This window comes from Dermacentor andersoni, chromosome 8, assembly GCF_023375885.2.
Source record: "Dermacentor andersoni chromosome 8, qqDerAnde1_hic_scaffold, whole genome shotgun sequence".
NCBI lineage: Eukaryota > Metazoa > Arthropoda > Arachnida > Ixodida > Ixodidae > Dermacentor > Dermacentor andersoni.
The window spans coordinates 128,604,068-128,617,863 of NC_092821.1; the positions used below are offsets into that span (position 1 = coordinate 128,604,068).

The following is a 13,796-nucleotide window of genomic DNA, read 5'->3' on the forward strand; positions in this document are numbered from 1 at the left end:
GCAGCTTGTAAATCAGCAGCAGGTAGCTTGAGTGAATAATGTTCGTCCATGTTGGATTCTGTGGCCAAGGTCGTTTGCTGTTTGTGGGTGTGGTGTGGCAAACTGAGGCGTGTCTGAGTAATCTTGTTTTCGGCCATCCTAGCACCATGCTCCGAAGCCGTACGGAAAGCCTTTTGCAGGCCAATTCCGTGAAGTGCACCGACGAGTGTCGATGAGTCCTGCAGCCAAAAAGCCCAGAAGTGGCTTCTTGCACCCAAGCTATCCACACCACTATCATATACTCACTTACAACTCTCTGTGGCAATGAAGAAAAAGTTACAGCGATGAAACACACGCAAGTAACAGGGCTTCTGAACAAAACTTTCCACGTTTTCGTCCATGTTGGTTTTAACTGGGGAAAAGAAAACATAGACACCTTATGCAAAGTAAGACAAAACGTAACGCCGAGTTTAAAATTTTGTTACATTTGTGCTTTTTTTTTTCTTTCGCACTTGGGCAAATGCGAAACCATCACACATGGGAGCTACACAGATTGAGTATCTACGAGAAACCAAAAGAGTTGTCAAATGCTGCCTAACCACTTGGCCCGGTAACATGTGTGCAGAAGCTTCACCCGCGTAGCTTTCTCTTAATTTGTCTGCAAGCATTTGAACACTCGCACAATCTTTTGTTATAGCTGGGTAAATACGGCACCGACTCCCGTTGTCACGAGTTTTCTGCAGGCAAGCCGAACGTCACAAGACGCAAGTGTCTTGCGTGAAATCTAATGTTGGGAGACTCACAAGAGAGTTTAGCATTCCCAGAAGCTTGATCTCGCAGAGACTGCTGTCAACATGACAAGGGTCCAGAAATGAAACACCCGTACAGTGGGACCTATTATAGGATCTGAAAGGTCTCCATGACTGAAATCCTGGAGGATGTGATGTTGAGATTTATTAAGTTCTTGTAGTCTTTTAATAATGCTTAACACAGTGATCTTTCTTTGTAGCATGTTGTCCTTGTTCGTGCAGTCTCAAGAGAAGGAAGTTGTCAACATGCACTGCAATTTTTGTATGTGCGGTGTCCACTGTGGTGTGCAGGTGAAGAAGATAGCACGCCACTACCGCAGCCAGTTTGAGGAGTTGAAGGCCTCCAAGGAGGCCCTGGAGAAGCGTTGCTCCGAGCTGGAGGAGGCTCAAGCGAAGGCCGAGACCGAGGGGGCACAGGCGCGCTCCGACCTGGACACCAGCGTGCGGCAGCTCCAAGAACGCCAGGTCAGCCTCACCCAGGAGCTGGACCGTGCCAAGGCCGTGAGTATAGAGCTGCCTTCCTGTAATGGGACTCTAAATAGAAACACTAAATCTGGGCCGGTATGTTGTAGTGATGCCTTTTTCGATGTTAATGCCTTTCGGCACTTTTCGCATATGTGAGTGGCTGCATTCGGCACTCCACCCTGGGCAGAGCATTAAATGACCACTCTAAAACGCAAAAACCAGCGAAAGGCATTAGCATCGAGAAAAGGCATTGCTACAACATTGTAGCCTAGTTTAAACTGTTCAAACTGATAAAGTGCTCTTTCAAAACTCCTTAGTGCATGATTTCATAGTGAGAGGTAGGTTACTAGAGGAGAAAATTAGGGCTATACTTTCATTTGTGAATATCAAGCAGAAACCGCATTGCTGATTCATGTCATTGTGGCATAAATTTCAAAGAACTTCTTTTTTCAAATTTGGCTCATTATGATGCATTAAATGTTCTCGAAACTTGCTACAGTCTTTGGCTCCTCTATTATACCATGTAGTCCGTGAAGACTGGTAAAGGAATAAATAGACCTGAGGAGCAAACGCCGTCAGCGTTTATGATGTCATGGTGAGCTAGTCCAAGAACTTTCAGGTGGTGTCGTCCTCTGTCTTTTGTTTTTACGTCTCTTATGGTTATTCAAGTTTCCTCTCATGGTAACAATGGCTTTCTTTGTATTATAAAAGAGTAATTTACTTGTAGGGGTGTCTAAATCCATGCCCCTGCGATGGCTCTCTCTGAATAATGCGAATAGATCTTGAAGGCTATGCTCTCGCTGCCTGCATGCGCCAGAAGCAATTAGGGAGCCAGAAACTCGTCATAGATGTCATGCTCTGGATATCACCTATAGAACTCAACTTAACTTTGTCCTTATTGTCCCTTTAGGTCAGCATAACACCACTGTTTCAAAACATGCGCACTTCTTTGAGACAATGAGGTCTATTATTAGCGGAGAAAGTGAGGGTCAAGGTCGCATGTTTTGAATTTTGAGACTAACTTACTGCCACCCATGATGTCAGTTCTAATCCTTAGGATACTATATATATATATATATATATATATATATATATATATATATTTTCTTTTTTCATAAACTTCCTACAAAGCACTTTGATATTGTTGCTATAGACACCGGCAGACATCAAATGACTAGGGGAGTCGGCCCATAACAGCTGTCACTTTAAAATTAGGCACCATAAGGAATGCATAACCGTAAACTCTCCTAAATTTTTTATAAAGTGTGCTAATTTGGGTTGGTTTTACGATTTTACAAATGCTGCGTCAAGTTTTATGAAAAATAAATTCTTTTTGTGAAAAAGTTTGATTTGTCCATCCCCGAACTTTGTGTTGAAAGTCTTTCCATGGGGAAAGAATGCACGGGGAATAAAGTAGAACCCCATTGATACGTTTTTAAAGGGACCTTGGAAAAGAAACATACCAGACAGGAAAATGTAACTGTGAGGAAGGGCGAAATTGGCCACAGCACAATGTCAGTAACAGTCCAAGTGGTTGCCAGTGCAATTACTAGATGTCTCCATGCTTGTACTGTGACCTGGAATGGCAGATGCACGCGTGTACAATTAAGGGACATGTGCGGTGTTCCGTGACAGTGGCCTCTACCACAATATGTTGTGTATGTTTCACCGCGTAACACGGTTCTACTGCGCCAAAGGTAACTAAAGAGAACGGTCAATTGTGAAATGCAAATAAGACCCTTGCAGGCCCCAAAGTAAGTGTATCCCTGTACTTGGCAGAATTGGCCCAGTATACGCAGTTCCCGGTAAGTATTAATCCATGCGCACCTTTTCAGGTACTTCGCCAGCTGCTCTGTGCATGCTTTCTCCCAATGTTTGTGCAGTGCCAGGCTTGTGCAACTTTGTTCATTTATTGTAAACTTTGTTTGTTCCTTGCAAGAATTAGTCCATTGTTGCTATGAATTGGTAGCTTGTTGCAACAAATTGGTCACTTGTTGCAACAAATTAGGCGCTTGTTGCAACATCTGAGAGTCAATATCTCCCGGCACCATTATATTTGCGTGGCAGCCACTTTCAAATGCAACACGAGATGAAACAAAATGAAACAAAAATTATGAGATATACAAGATGTATTCCTATCTAATAAGCACTATCCCCTCAAAAATCTAAATTTAACTGCGGGCATGCCGGGTTGCAGCCGCAGATGTTCAGGGCTGGTTTGCGTCATCATCGTCACTCACAGAGTCAAAGTCCGACAAAAAAGCAGCGTCTTTAGACTCGTTGCTGCTCAGTTCATCAATAAAAATCAGCTGCAGATGCAGCGTAATCATGAGATTTGCGATCTTTCGAGGTACACGCACTGTTTCCAGAGATGGCCATTCTTGCTTTCTACTTTGACAATCTGAAAACTTCGGAGCGCGTTCAGAATTTGATGCCTGGTGGAGAAAAAGCTAACTGCTTAGCAAACAAAAACATAGTTCTCCTTTAATATGTCTGATGGCACAGAGTGTCTGTGAGCGGCGTGGAAGGTCTCAAAAGCGGCATTTCAAACCATCGATAGCTGGTTGGCATGGTAGGGAAAGAGTTAATCAATGTTTTGCTGACAGATTAATCTTAAGTGCTTGTGTACTATCCTGACGGAAATAATTTACTATGCAAAGCTGTTGCGAAAACTTCTGAATGCGCATGCTTGTTGCCTTGTATGCAGGAGAATGTGCAGCTTGTGTCCGAGAAGGAGCAGGCGAACAACGCAGCCAACCAAGCCAAGGGCCTCATCGTGCAGGCACGCAAGCGCATTGCCGACTTCAACAGTACGTGTGTGACGTTGAAATGAATTCTCTTGTGTTTCATTATCCTTTCAGCCAGCTTTCCATTAACTCTTGATTCACAGACCTCACCGTTCGTCGGTGCACAAGGCTCTGAGGGCCACAAAGAATGTTGTTGCTCTGTTTGTGGATCAGTGTCAGTTGATCAGACGTTGATCGAATGATGACGAGACGGATGGTGGAACATGTCCTGACAAATGCCTGAGCAAAGCATTTGTCTTATGTTGAGTACAGAATATACCTTTTAGTGTGAGGGAGCATTTGATTGGTGTGGTTATTGTGTCTTCAATATTCCTGTACTCGCCTTTGTCACCTGCTTATTGTTGCAAAGATGAATTATTGCTGTTCACAGGGGGACAAGCGGTGGAAACTGGAGTACTTCAAGAAGAAGGTTTTGTCGCGGTCACTGTAATTTATGCGGGTTCTGTAGCTTAGTGATGTTTGCTACAGTGCAGTCCACTTATAACGATATCAAAAAGAACTAAACATCCTATCGTTATAACCAGTCATTGCTATATCTGGACTGCTGCAAGAAAAGAAAAAGAGAAAGCTGCCAAACATACCTTTATAGCTCCGAAACCAAATTTGCTGCTTACGATAAAGAATTTACGCTTTAGAAAGAAGGCTGTGAAAAATGAACTGTTTAGTTATACCTCTAAACAGCGTGTCAAGCGTTAGGCGCGCTGAAATAGAAATCTGCACTTGCTTTCGCGGAAGTTTCAGGTTCACTACTGCGGTGTGCATCGCGTCCAGCGGCTGCGCAAACACTGGCGGCTATAATTTACCGTACATGAAATCAATGAGCGACTCTGTCGACAACAATGCACTTTGCATGAACATTGGGGTCGGTGTCAAAGACAGGCCACCGTCAATCTTGTCGCCTCCGTCGCACAATGCCGCACAATGCGATCGACAGCGATCGCCCCTTTTGAGATTCTTCGTAGAATGAGGCAGTGCTATCCGCACTCGGAAACTCCTCCATCGAAGCACTGCCTATTTTATTGCCAGTAGCGACGTGCTCCCAGAGTTCGGTAATGTCAGTGGCTGCCGCCGTGTTGGTTTCATACAGGGGAGTTTCACCCTGGTGCAAAAAGCCCGCCGTTTCCGTTCATCAGCATGGTCACTGGTTTTAGATTTCATGATTGTGGCATGAGCTGGTACTTTGAGTCTTGCAAAATTTGCAGCTTCATCTCAAGCAACACAGCTTTGCACTTTGTCGGGGCATGCACCATTGCTTCCTCAGCGCATTTCCGCGCTCGTTGAGGAAGAGAGGGAGGTTGTAGAAAGAGAGCACAGCCGTGGTTCACTGCTCACTGCGTGAGTTCACTCTCTGGATGCTCACTGGTGATGACGTGAAATAACTGGCACCATGTGGTGGCATCCTGCGCCAACTTGCGATGCTCTCCGTGGATTTCGCAGTCGGTGCGCTGCCGGGACACGCTGCGCGGTAATGGTGGCACATACAAACTCGTGTAGGCAAACGTTTTGCACCATCTCGGTTAAGGGGAACTTGGCAAAGCAAACGTCACGATTATTCTGCATGGAAAATGTTGTCCATAAGGTAAAATTTTGATCATTATATCCAATATGCGGTGAATAATGTTGTTATATATGTTTTTTTTTCTCTCATAACCCTAACGCATAAGTTGATACTTGAAGTCACCTCATTGTTATAACCAATATATTGTTATCGTTATAAGTGAGCTGCACTGTATATGAGCAAATGTGTAGAGCAAACTGATAATTTCTGATAGCAGCGTCTCACTTTTATGCAAAGTTGTCGCTTTCAGTCGCTTTTCACTTTGTTTTTTGTGGCCTTCTCTATAATGACTTGCCTCATTTTCTTCAGCCAACCTAATTTTCATCTGTATTTTTCTTCTGACTATAATTTTCACTGCTTTTTCAGCAACATACAACAGCATAGCTTTTGCCTCTTCTCAATACATAACCAAATGGTCTTGGGTACTGAATGTTTTATTGGAAAATGAAACTCCCTGCAATATGGATTTACCCTTGCCAGGGGCATATTTAGTCTGGATTTCATAAATGCTTTTCTCTTTCTTTGTTTGCATCACATAATAACTTTTCTTGACTCGGGCGCTTTCTCTGTCAGTTTTACTCCTGGCTTTGTGGTGAAAAATTGCAGTTTCGTTGTTCGACTCACTCGTGTTGACTCCGTGTCCTGTTGTTCATGCAGCCAAAAACGAGGCCTTGACCAAGGAGAACCAGACGCTGAAGCAGAACCTGGAGGGTCTCAACCAGCGCATCACCTCCATGGAGCAGATGAAACGTAAGCCACTAACTTCATTTACATGAATGCCATGCCAGCACATTCAACTCACCGGTGCTCCATCTTAAATACTTCAGGACTCATTTTTGTGTAAAAATGTTACCATTATGGCTCATTTTTTCTTATGCAAACAGCATGACCCTGGCACACTAGGATCACCTGCTACCATTTAGTTTTGAGAATCTTAATAAAAACGACTGTAGAGCAGCTATTGTCATCTGCGTTGTAAAAGGAAAAACTTCATCTCAAGCCATTCAAAAAGGACCGAGATACCCATGATGAGCATGGCAAGGGTTGAGCCCATCATAAGCCAAAAAGTAGTGATTGCCTGTGAACAGGCTGAGGTTGTCCAGATTTCTTAAGGGGCTATTGTGGGGCACCAGTGTTTTTATTTGGTGCATGTTGACTGTTTGCGCCAAGGCTCATGGTGTTACAGATGCGCATCTTGAAGCCAGGAGGATCCAAAAGAACGATAACCAGGTGATTGTGTAGTCAGAGAGGCTTGAAAAAAATGCCGCAATCAGCAAATGGGCTTGATGGCTTTGCTAAAGAGTGCAGAAGTGTTTCTGGGTACTTTGGGTTCGAAGTCGAAGGGGGTTTAACTACTGGCAGATGATTATGCTCGTATGGCCTGCATGCTTATTATGAGTTTCAGGGTGCTGTTTGCAGACCCTTTTCATATTTTGCAAGTGGGCTTCTCCACACTGCATCCAACTAACTAATGGTGGCACCTGTCACCATTCAGGTGAAAACGAAGGGCTAGCTGTGCATGCAGGGGCTTGTCTCCTGCACCATCACAAGAGCCACATCTATGTTTTCCATGTTATAAGATGAGTTAACTGTGCTTGTACACTGTTCGTCAAAATGACTATGCCGCCATTAGTTGGGCCAACTGCCTCGCAGGAAAGCTGGCTTCACACTTATGAAAACCTTAACCCATTTGGCTTAAGGGAATCAGTCTGAAAGGCTTCCTTTCATTGCGTACTGCAGAGGAGACTGCGTTGCGGGAGAGCAGCCTGCGGTCGCAGTTTGAGGGGAGGCTGCTGCGCCAGGAGAAGGAGATGCGCGACACCCGCGACGCCCTCGACCGGGCTCAGCGCCAGGTGGATGAACTCACCCAGAAGGTGAGCTGCAACAGGAACTGGGATCAGTTGCCTTACGGAGTTCACAATGAACTGTAGACTGATTTTACTGCATTGTTGTGTTGCAGCATTCCAAAGAGATATTTGAGGCACCCAGTTGTGGGGTTCACTGGTTTATTCTTTATTTTATTGAAGTGTGCTATTCTAAATGCCAGAACACTATTTGTCAGTCTGCGATCGATTTAAACAGTTGTGGCATGTCGCGCCTTAAATGTGAAAGGCTGCCTCGGCAGCTGGATAACTGCCATGGTTATCCGTACCCATTGTTACGTAGCTTGGTTTCTGAATAAACTTGAAAAGTGTGTTTAATGCATTCTGTAGCACATTCTTTAAGCTCTTGACATTGAGTATTGAGTATCCTTTAGGCATGATTTGAAGCATATTTAAGTCAGTATACAACATTGTCTTGCGAGATATGGCTAAAGGCATTGATGCCTGATTAAGCCCTGCTACCCTGAAGACAACAGCGACAATACAATTTTTTTTCAGGTATCACGATTAAAAATAAACGGAAATGTTGGTGATTGCACTTGTATATGTGCCCCAGATTTTTTAAAATTCACATTATTTGGAGAGACAATAAATATGAAATGCGATTTACACAAGTTTAAAGCAAGCTAGACATTAAACAATATTTAATTTATAGGGCAACTAATAGATTGAATAAATAAATTTCAACTATATCACTGAGTAAAAGATCCTTCATAAAATTCTGAATTTTTTATTGTGAAGGTAAGTGTTGTAAAGTCTGTAAAATAGCATTTAATAAATTGGCACTTTGTGAGTGTAACATTTGCTGACCATAGTTGGTGCTGAGGATTTGTTTATCAAACTATGCCTGAAATTGCTTGGGCTGTCTTTTGCATGGTATTTGCTGTTAAAGGAGGATTTATCAGCATTCTTGGTAATATGTTTCCAAGTCTAACTTATATTTATACAGCTTCTTTTTTATGTTCAGTAGTTGTGTTTTACGTTTCCTTGTTACTTTATTGTTCTGTTACTTACCCAATGTTACTTTATTAATGTTTTTAAAAAAAAATTACTCTTCAAAGCTTTGTGAATGTGCTATTACTCATATTATCATGTCAGGCATGACTCATGCCAGGCCGTTTGATTGAGCAGCAACTAAATATGATTGATTCATTTCTTGGGAAACTGACGCAGCTGAATCAGCAGCAGCAGAAGCAAGCTAAACCTACCATGGTAACTGCACCTGTGGAGAGGACAAGGTGAGTGCACTCTATTTCAATTCAATTTCAATTCACTTTATTTCAACACCACAATGTTTATTTCAACACCACTCTACCTTGTGCTTTTGTCTTATGCAATTCACTACCTCTTGTCCATGCTTCCATGTGCACACCTGGCAACTCTCAAGAATTTTCCATTAGGTTTACAAATTTGGGCTCGTGTGGTTTTACGAATGTTGTGTCATGTTCTACAAAAGTTTGGTTGGTCTGCAACCACGTTCTCGGAAGTCTTCAGATGGTGAAAGGACACCAGAGGGATACTTTTACGGGGATTGAGGCATTTTGCTTGGCTCGTGTGGTGTCTTGAGCCATGTGCAAACCAAAAATGTGCTTCGCTGTAACAGATACCATGTCGGATTCCACATTTTAGGTTTCATTATATCTGTAAAATATTCACTGAAGTGAACCACGGCCAAACAGATATTACATTTGCTTCATTAAACGCAATATTTTGTTGCATTCGTGTTTGCTTATTAGTAGGGGTGTGCCAATACCGAATATGGTAGATTTCGAATTGAATGTCAAATCGAATCAAGAAAAAAAAACGCCGAATATTAAATCAAATGCCAAATATCAGAAAATTTAACACAAACATTTATGCTTCCAAATTTTGTGCAAAAATCGCAGTGCTGTGCATGCTCAGGAGGCTAACCACATTACTTAACAAGAATGTAGCCAGCTACCAGTTACTTGGGCACCTATGAATCAAGATGTACAGTAAAAGCCTGTTAATTCACAACTGGTTAATTCGAAATTTCAGATTATTCGAAGTAGCTGTCGTGGTTCGTCCAACAATGTATTGAAAGCAATATGTAACGCATCCCGCTAATCCACGCTAAAATCCGCTCCGCCACCAATAATTCGAACTCCGCGCCATCGTGGATAAGGAGAGTGCTAGTGCGCGGTAGCACGTAGGCGATGGTGCATGGCCAATGCCTCTGTTGCAGGTCAGTTCTCTCCCTCTCTCAAGACCTTCAAGATAAATACGTGGATGCGGTGCTGTGTGTTCCTTTTCTTCCTTCTTTTTCTTTCTTTACATCTTTCTGTTACATCTTGGAGGCTACGCTCTTTCTGTATGAGGTGTTCTGCCGAGAAGCAGCACCAGGTAATGTTTGAAACATGGTAGCCATGACATTTGTTGGTGCTCGCAGTACTAAAAAGCATAGCCTTTGGGATTCGGAGACCAACATCACAGCAGGTTGTGGTGCGTTTCACGGGTGTGTTTTAGAGCGCAACTCGTGTTCCTGTGGCGAGCGTGGTTATCATTAGCTTGTTATAAGGCCAATCTGCGCAACAGGCAAAGGTGGGGAATGAGCATCATGTCACTTATGCCGGCATCATTGTGTGTGGTCATCAGGGGAGGCCTTCTGTAGGAGTCCATCTAGTGGACTGTTTATTTCGGCAGCTGATGATTGGCTGGGGCCCTTGTCTCCTCCTCATTCGTACAGCTGAATCCAATCAGCAGCGGCCGAAATGGACAGTACACTAGGTGGACTCCTACCAGTACACTAGGACTCCTACCAGTACACTAGGTGGACTCATACCCCCCCCCAGAGCTGCTCGCATCGACTGTGGTCGGCAGCGACGGTAAAGAGTTCTAAAATCAGGAGGACCATAGCAATGTGGTAATCGGTAATGAGACCACGCATACGGGTTATATTGATGGCCGTTGAAGCGGCGTTTGGGTCCGCAGTTGACCAGCCGGGAACTATACTGCGAGCACATGTGCCATGTTTGTCTGTTTGCTCTCATGTGTGTAGGAAGCTCCAAACTGCGTGAATCTACTTGCGTGAACACTGAACTTGCATATTTGATGCAATCGGCATCAGTGGCTAATCAGCCCAGTCTTCACACATGCTTCCATGCTTTCCACTCGCACTGCTTTCGTTGTTCCCTCTGTTTGCATAGCGTTAATCGTTTTGGTCGGTCTGGTCCACCTGGTTGAACTTTTTACCTATAAAGATTGCGCGCCTGGGAACGCTGCGCAGGTCAAGGCAACGACCATGGCCGGGTCATTCATCAAAGGTACTGATATTTGAAAAATCAAATACAGTGAAAGCTCGTTAATTCGAACTTCAATAATTCAAATTTATGGATAATTCGAACTGTACGATTTGGTCCGGCCAAGCTCTACAGAAGTCTATGTATAAAAAAGTCTGTTAATTCGAACGCGAGAAGGTTCCGCCACGGATAATTCGAACTAGGCGCCACCGTGCCAGCGGCTTGGCGCCTGGCACACAGCCAGAGAAACGTGCCTACTGCCTACACACAAGGCTGCGTCGCCTCCGGAACAGAGAGAACGGCGAGAGAAGGCAAAATCGGGAAAAATCTAACCGGCGCGGGCTCGGCCAGAAGGTAGCAGCGGCTGCCTCCTCTCCGTTCTACGTGACCTCCGAGACTTCTTGCCTGTCGCGAATCTTGGAGGCGTTGCAAATCTTGTGTAGCTACTAATGTGCGGCAGATAACGCGGCAAGCACCAAAACACAGCGGATCAAGTGCATCGCAGCTGCGCTTGCAATCAAGAACCGATGAATTGGGGCCTTTGCCACCTTCACATGTTCAGCGTCTTTGTCTTGGCAGTCTTCATCGGTTGTGCATGTCTGTTTTCAGCTTGGGAAGTACCGGCCGTCGTGATTCTTTGTGATGGTGTTAAGCCTCGCCTAACGTTCGTTTCGGTGGACATCGGTGGTGTGGCACAGTCGGGGCCCAGAGCTGCGACTTGAAGATGGCGTGTGCCGCGGGCACACGCCCTCACTTTCTGATGCACCAAATTTCTGACATGCCCTGCTGCTTCCAAATCGCAGTGTACTGTTTTTCTCCTTCACTTTCATTAGTTCGAACTTTCGTTAATTCGAACTGAAGCGGCTTCCCCTTGCGGTTCGAATTAACGAGCTTTTACTGTATTCGAGATATAAAATATTAGATATTCAACTCGCAAATCAAATTATTTGAACATTAACTATTCGTTTAGAAATCGAACAGTTGAGTATTCGCACACCCCTACTTATCAAGGCTCGATCCATTCAGTTTTGTTCAGTGAACCTGTATGTGGTATTCTGTCACCCTCTTCTTTCTTGTCTTGTAACGCTGCAGTTGACTTATCACCAGAGCCAGTATGTAATGTCGACTGTCCCCATAATCCATTCTGATCTGATTCCTGTAAATTATTTGCACGTGCAGTGGCCACGGAAGCGGCGCACTTGGCGAGCCAGTGACGGCCAACGTGCGCCCGCTGACGCCACCTCCGCAGAGTGCAGCCGCGCTGCAGCGCCCAGGACCCAGCGGGGCGCGGCTTACCCCTACTGCTAGCATCCGGCCCATCACCCAGGCTGCTCGCCTCGCCGCCGTGGCACCCACCGCGGCCCTGCCCACAGCTACTCCTCCTCCAGAAGGTGAGTGGCTGGGGCGCCTGCCTGGGTTTGAATTCCTTCCTCATCGTGATTATGTTGCGTCTAGTGTTACACAGACGAACGATAGGGACAGCACGCAGACGTATGTAGCGCAAGTCGTCTGTATAACACTAAACGCAATATAATCATGAACGTCCACCAACAAGCTCCGTTGATTGCTTTACTAAATACTTCCTCATTCCCATTGTACGTGGCATCATTAGAGCACCAGCCAAAGGGGCCAAAGGAGATTGCACGAAGCAGACAAGCAGCCATGGCGCTGAGATACTAGTGGCCTGGTAGTTGATTTTGAGCAGGAAAACTGGCAAAAACAGCCTGGAAGTTGATGAGCAGCCTCGTGGCAAATGGGGCAGAAGCAGCCTGGACAAATGGGCATGTAGCAGACAAGGCAAAAGCTCAAGGAGCCGTCTGTTTTGCATAAGTTAAAAAAGAAAGCTTGTTTATTTTTGCAAGTAAAAATAATTAAATTATGGGGTTTTATGTGCCGAAACCACTATCTGCTTATGAGGCACATCGTAGTGGGGGACTCCGGAAATTTTGACGACGTGGGGTTCTTTAACGTGCACCTAAATCTAAGTACACGGGTGTTTTCGCATTTCACACCCATCAAAATGCGGCCACCATGGCCAGGATTCGATCCCGCAACCGGATGCTTTGCAGCCCAATACCATAGCCACTGAGCAACCACAGTGGGCATTTTTGCAAGTAAATGCAGTGTATATAAAGCTATGATTTCGAGCATCATTAAACCAGAGCTGTGAAAAAGAAAGAAAACTGGGCAAATTGGTAAAAAACTAACAGAAAAGCAAGAATGAGGACAAAGGCAAGTGACACAATGCAAGCGCTCATGTTGTAAAGACAACACTTGTGTCATTTTCTTTATCCTCGTCTTTGTCGCACTGTTATTTTTACCTTAAAGCAGAGCTGTTGTTAAGCTTGGGTGCCAGTGAAATCAACTGTTCGCAGTGTTGTGTTGGGTGGAACTCCTAGTGTAAAGCTGTTTTGTCTTCAGAGGTAAGTTCGTAGCCTTCATTGACTGGGTGTTTAAAAAATGAATAGCTTTCTTTGGGTCTTTCACCTGTTGTGGTCAATGGCCAGATTTCTGCACCAATGCAAAGAGCACATGCTCTCGTACAACCAACTCCGGGGTTCATTTGTCACCTAATGCCCACTAATTCTTTGAGGCACGCATGTTGTCCTGCGAGTGCTTTGTGGCACCTGAAGGTCTAGATGCTGTGGCTGATGGTGGCACTCTGTCATGTTTCTGCGCCGTCTGGGCTGACGATTATGGGGCATGTTCGTTGCCGAAGTCCACTGCACATGATTCTTTGAGATGCACCATTTTGTCTTGCCAGCTCACCGCATTTCACTTTAGCCGACTTCCACAGTGCTCGGGATCTCGTAATCGTTGACATAAAGCATGTTAACAATTCGTGTTGGCATAATCAGACACCATTATCAGCATGGGCAGTATACTTCTGCAGTACTGCCAGTGTGTCCATATGACTTCTGTGGTCCACGGAAGCTATCTGCTTGCTTTGACAATCGTATTTGCTGCTTTCAGCAAAATTTTTTTTTATCCAACGCCTACACACTTGGCTGATGTGTCATGCTCTCTCGGTGCAG

The 13,796-nt window shown here is 44.7% G+C and overlaps 1 protein-coding gene across 2 annotated transcripts in view; it reads left to right on the forward strand.

Moving 5' to 3' along the window:
• LOC126525630 (nucleoprotein TPR-like) overlaps positions 1 to 13,796 on the forward strand; it is a 118,857-nt gene that overhangs the window by 69,648 nt on the left and 35,413 nt on the right. For both annotated transcript variants that reach the window (XM_055067771.1, XM_055067772.1), the window contains exons 29-34: positions 1,080 to 1,289; positions 3,961 to 4,063; positions 6,276 to 6,368; positions 7,359 to 7,492; positions 8,675 to 8,739; positions 11,941 to 12,152. In XM_055067771.1, coding sequence (XP_054923746.1) covers positions 1,080 to 1,289; positions 3,961 to 4,063; positions 6,276 to 6,368; positions 7,359 to 7,492; positions 8,675 to 8,739; positions 11,941 to 12,152 — 817 coding nt within the window. The remainder of the gene's footprint in view (positions 1 to 1,079; positions 1,290 to 3,960; positions 4,064 to 6,275; positions 6,369 to 7,358; positions 7,493 to 8,674; positions 8,740 to 11,940; positions 12,153 to 13,796) is intronic.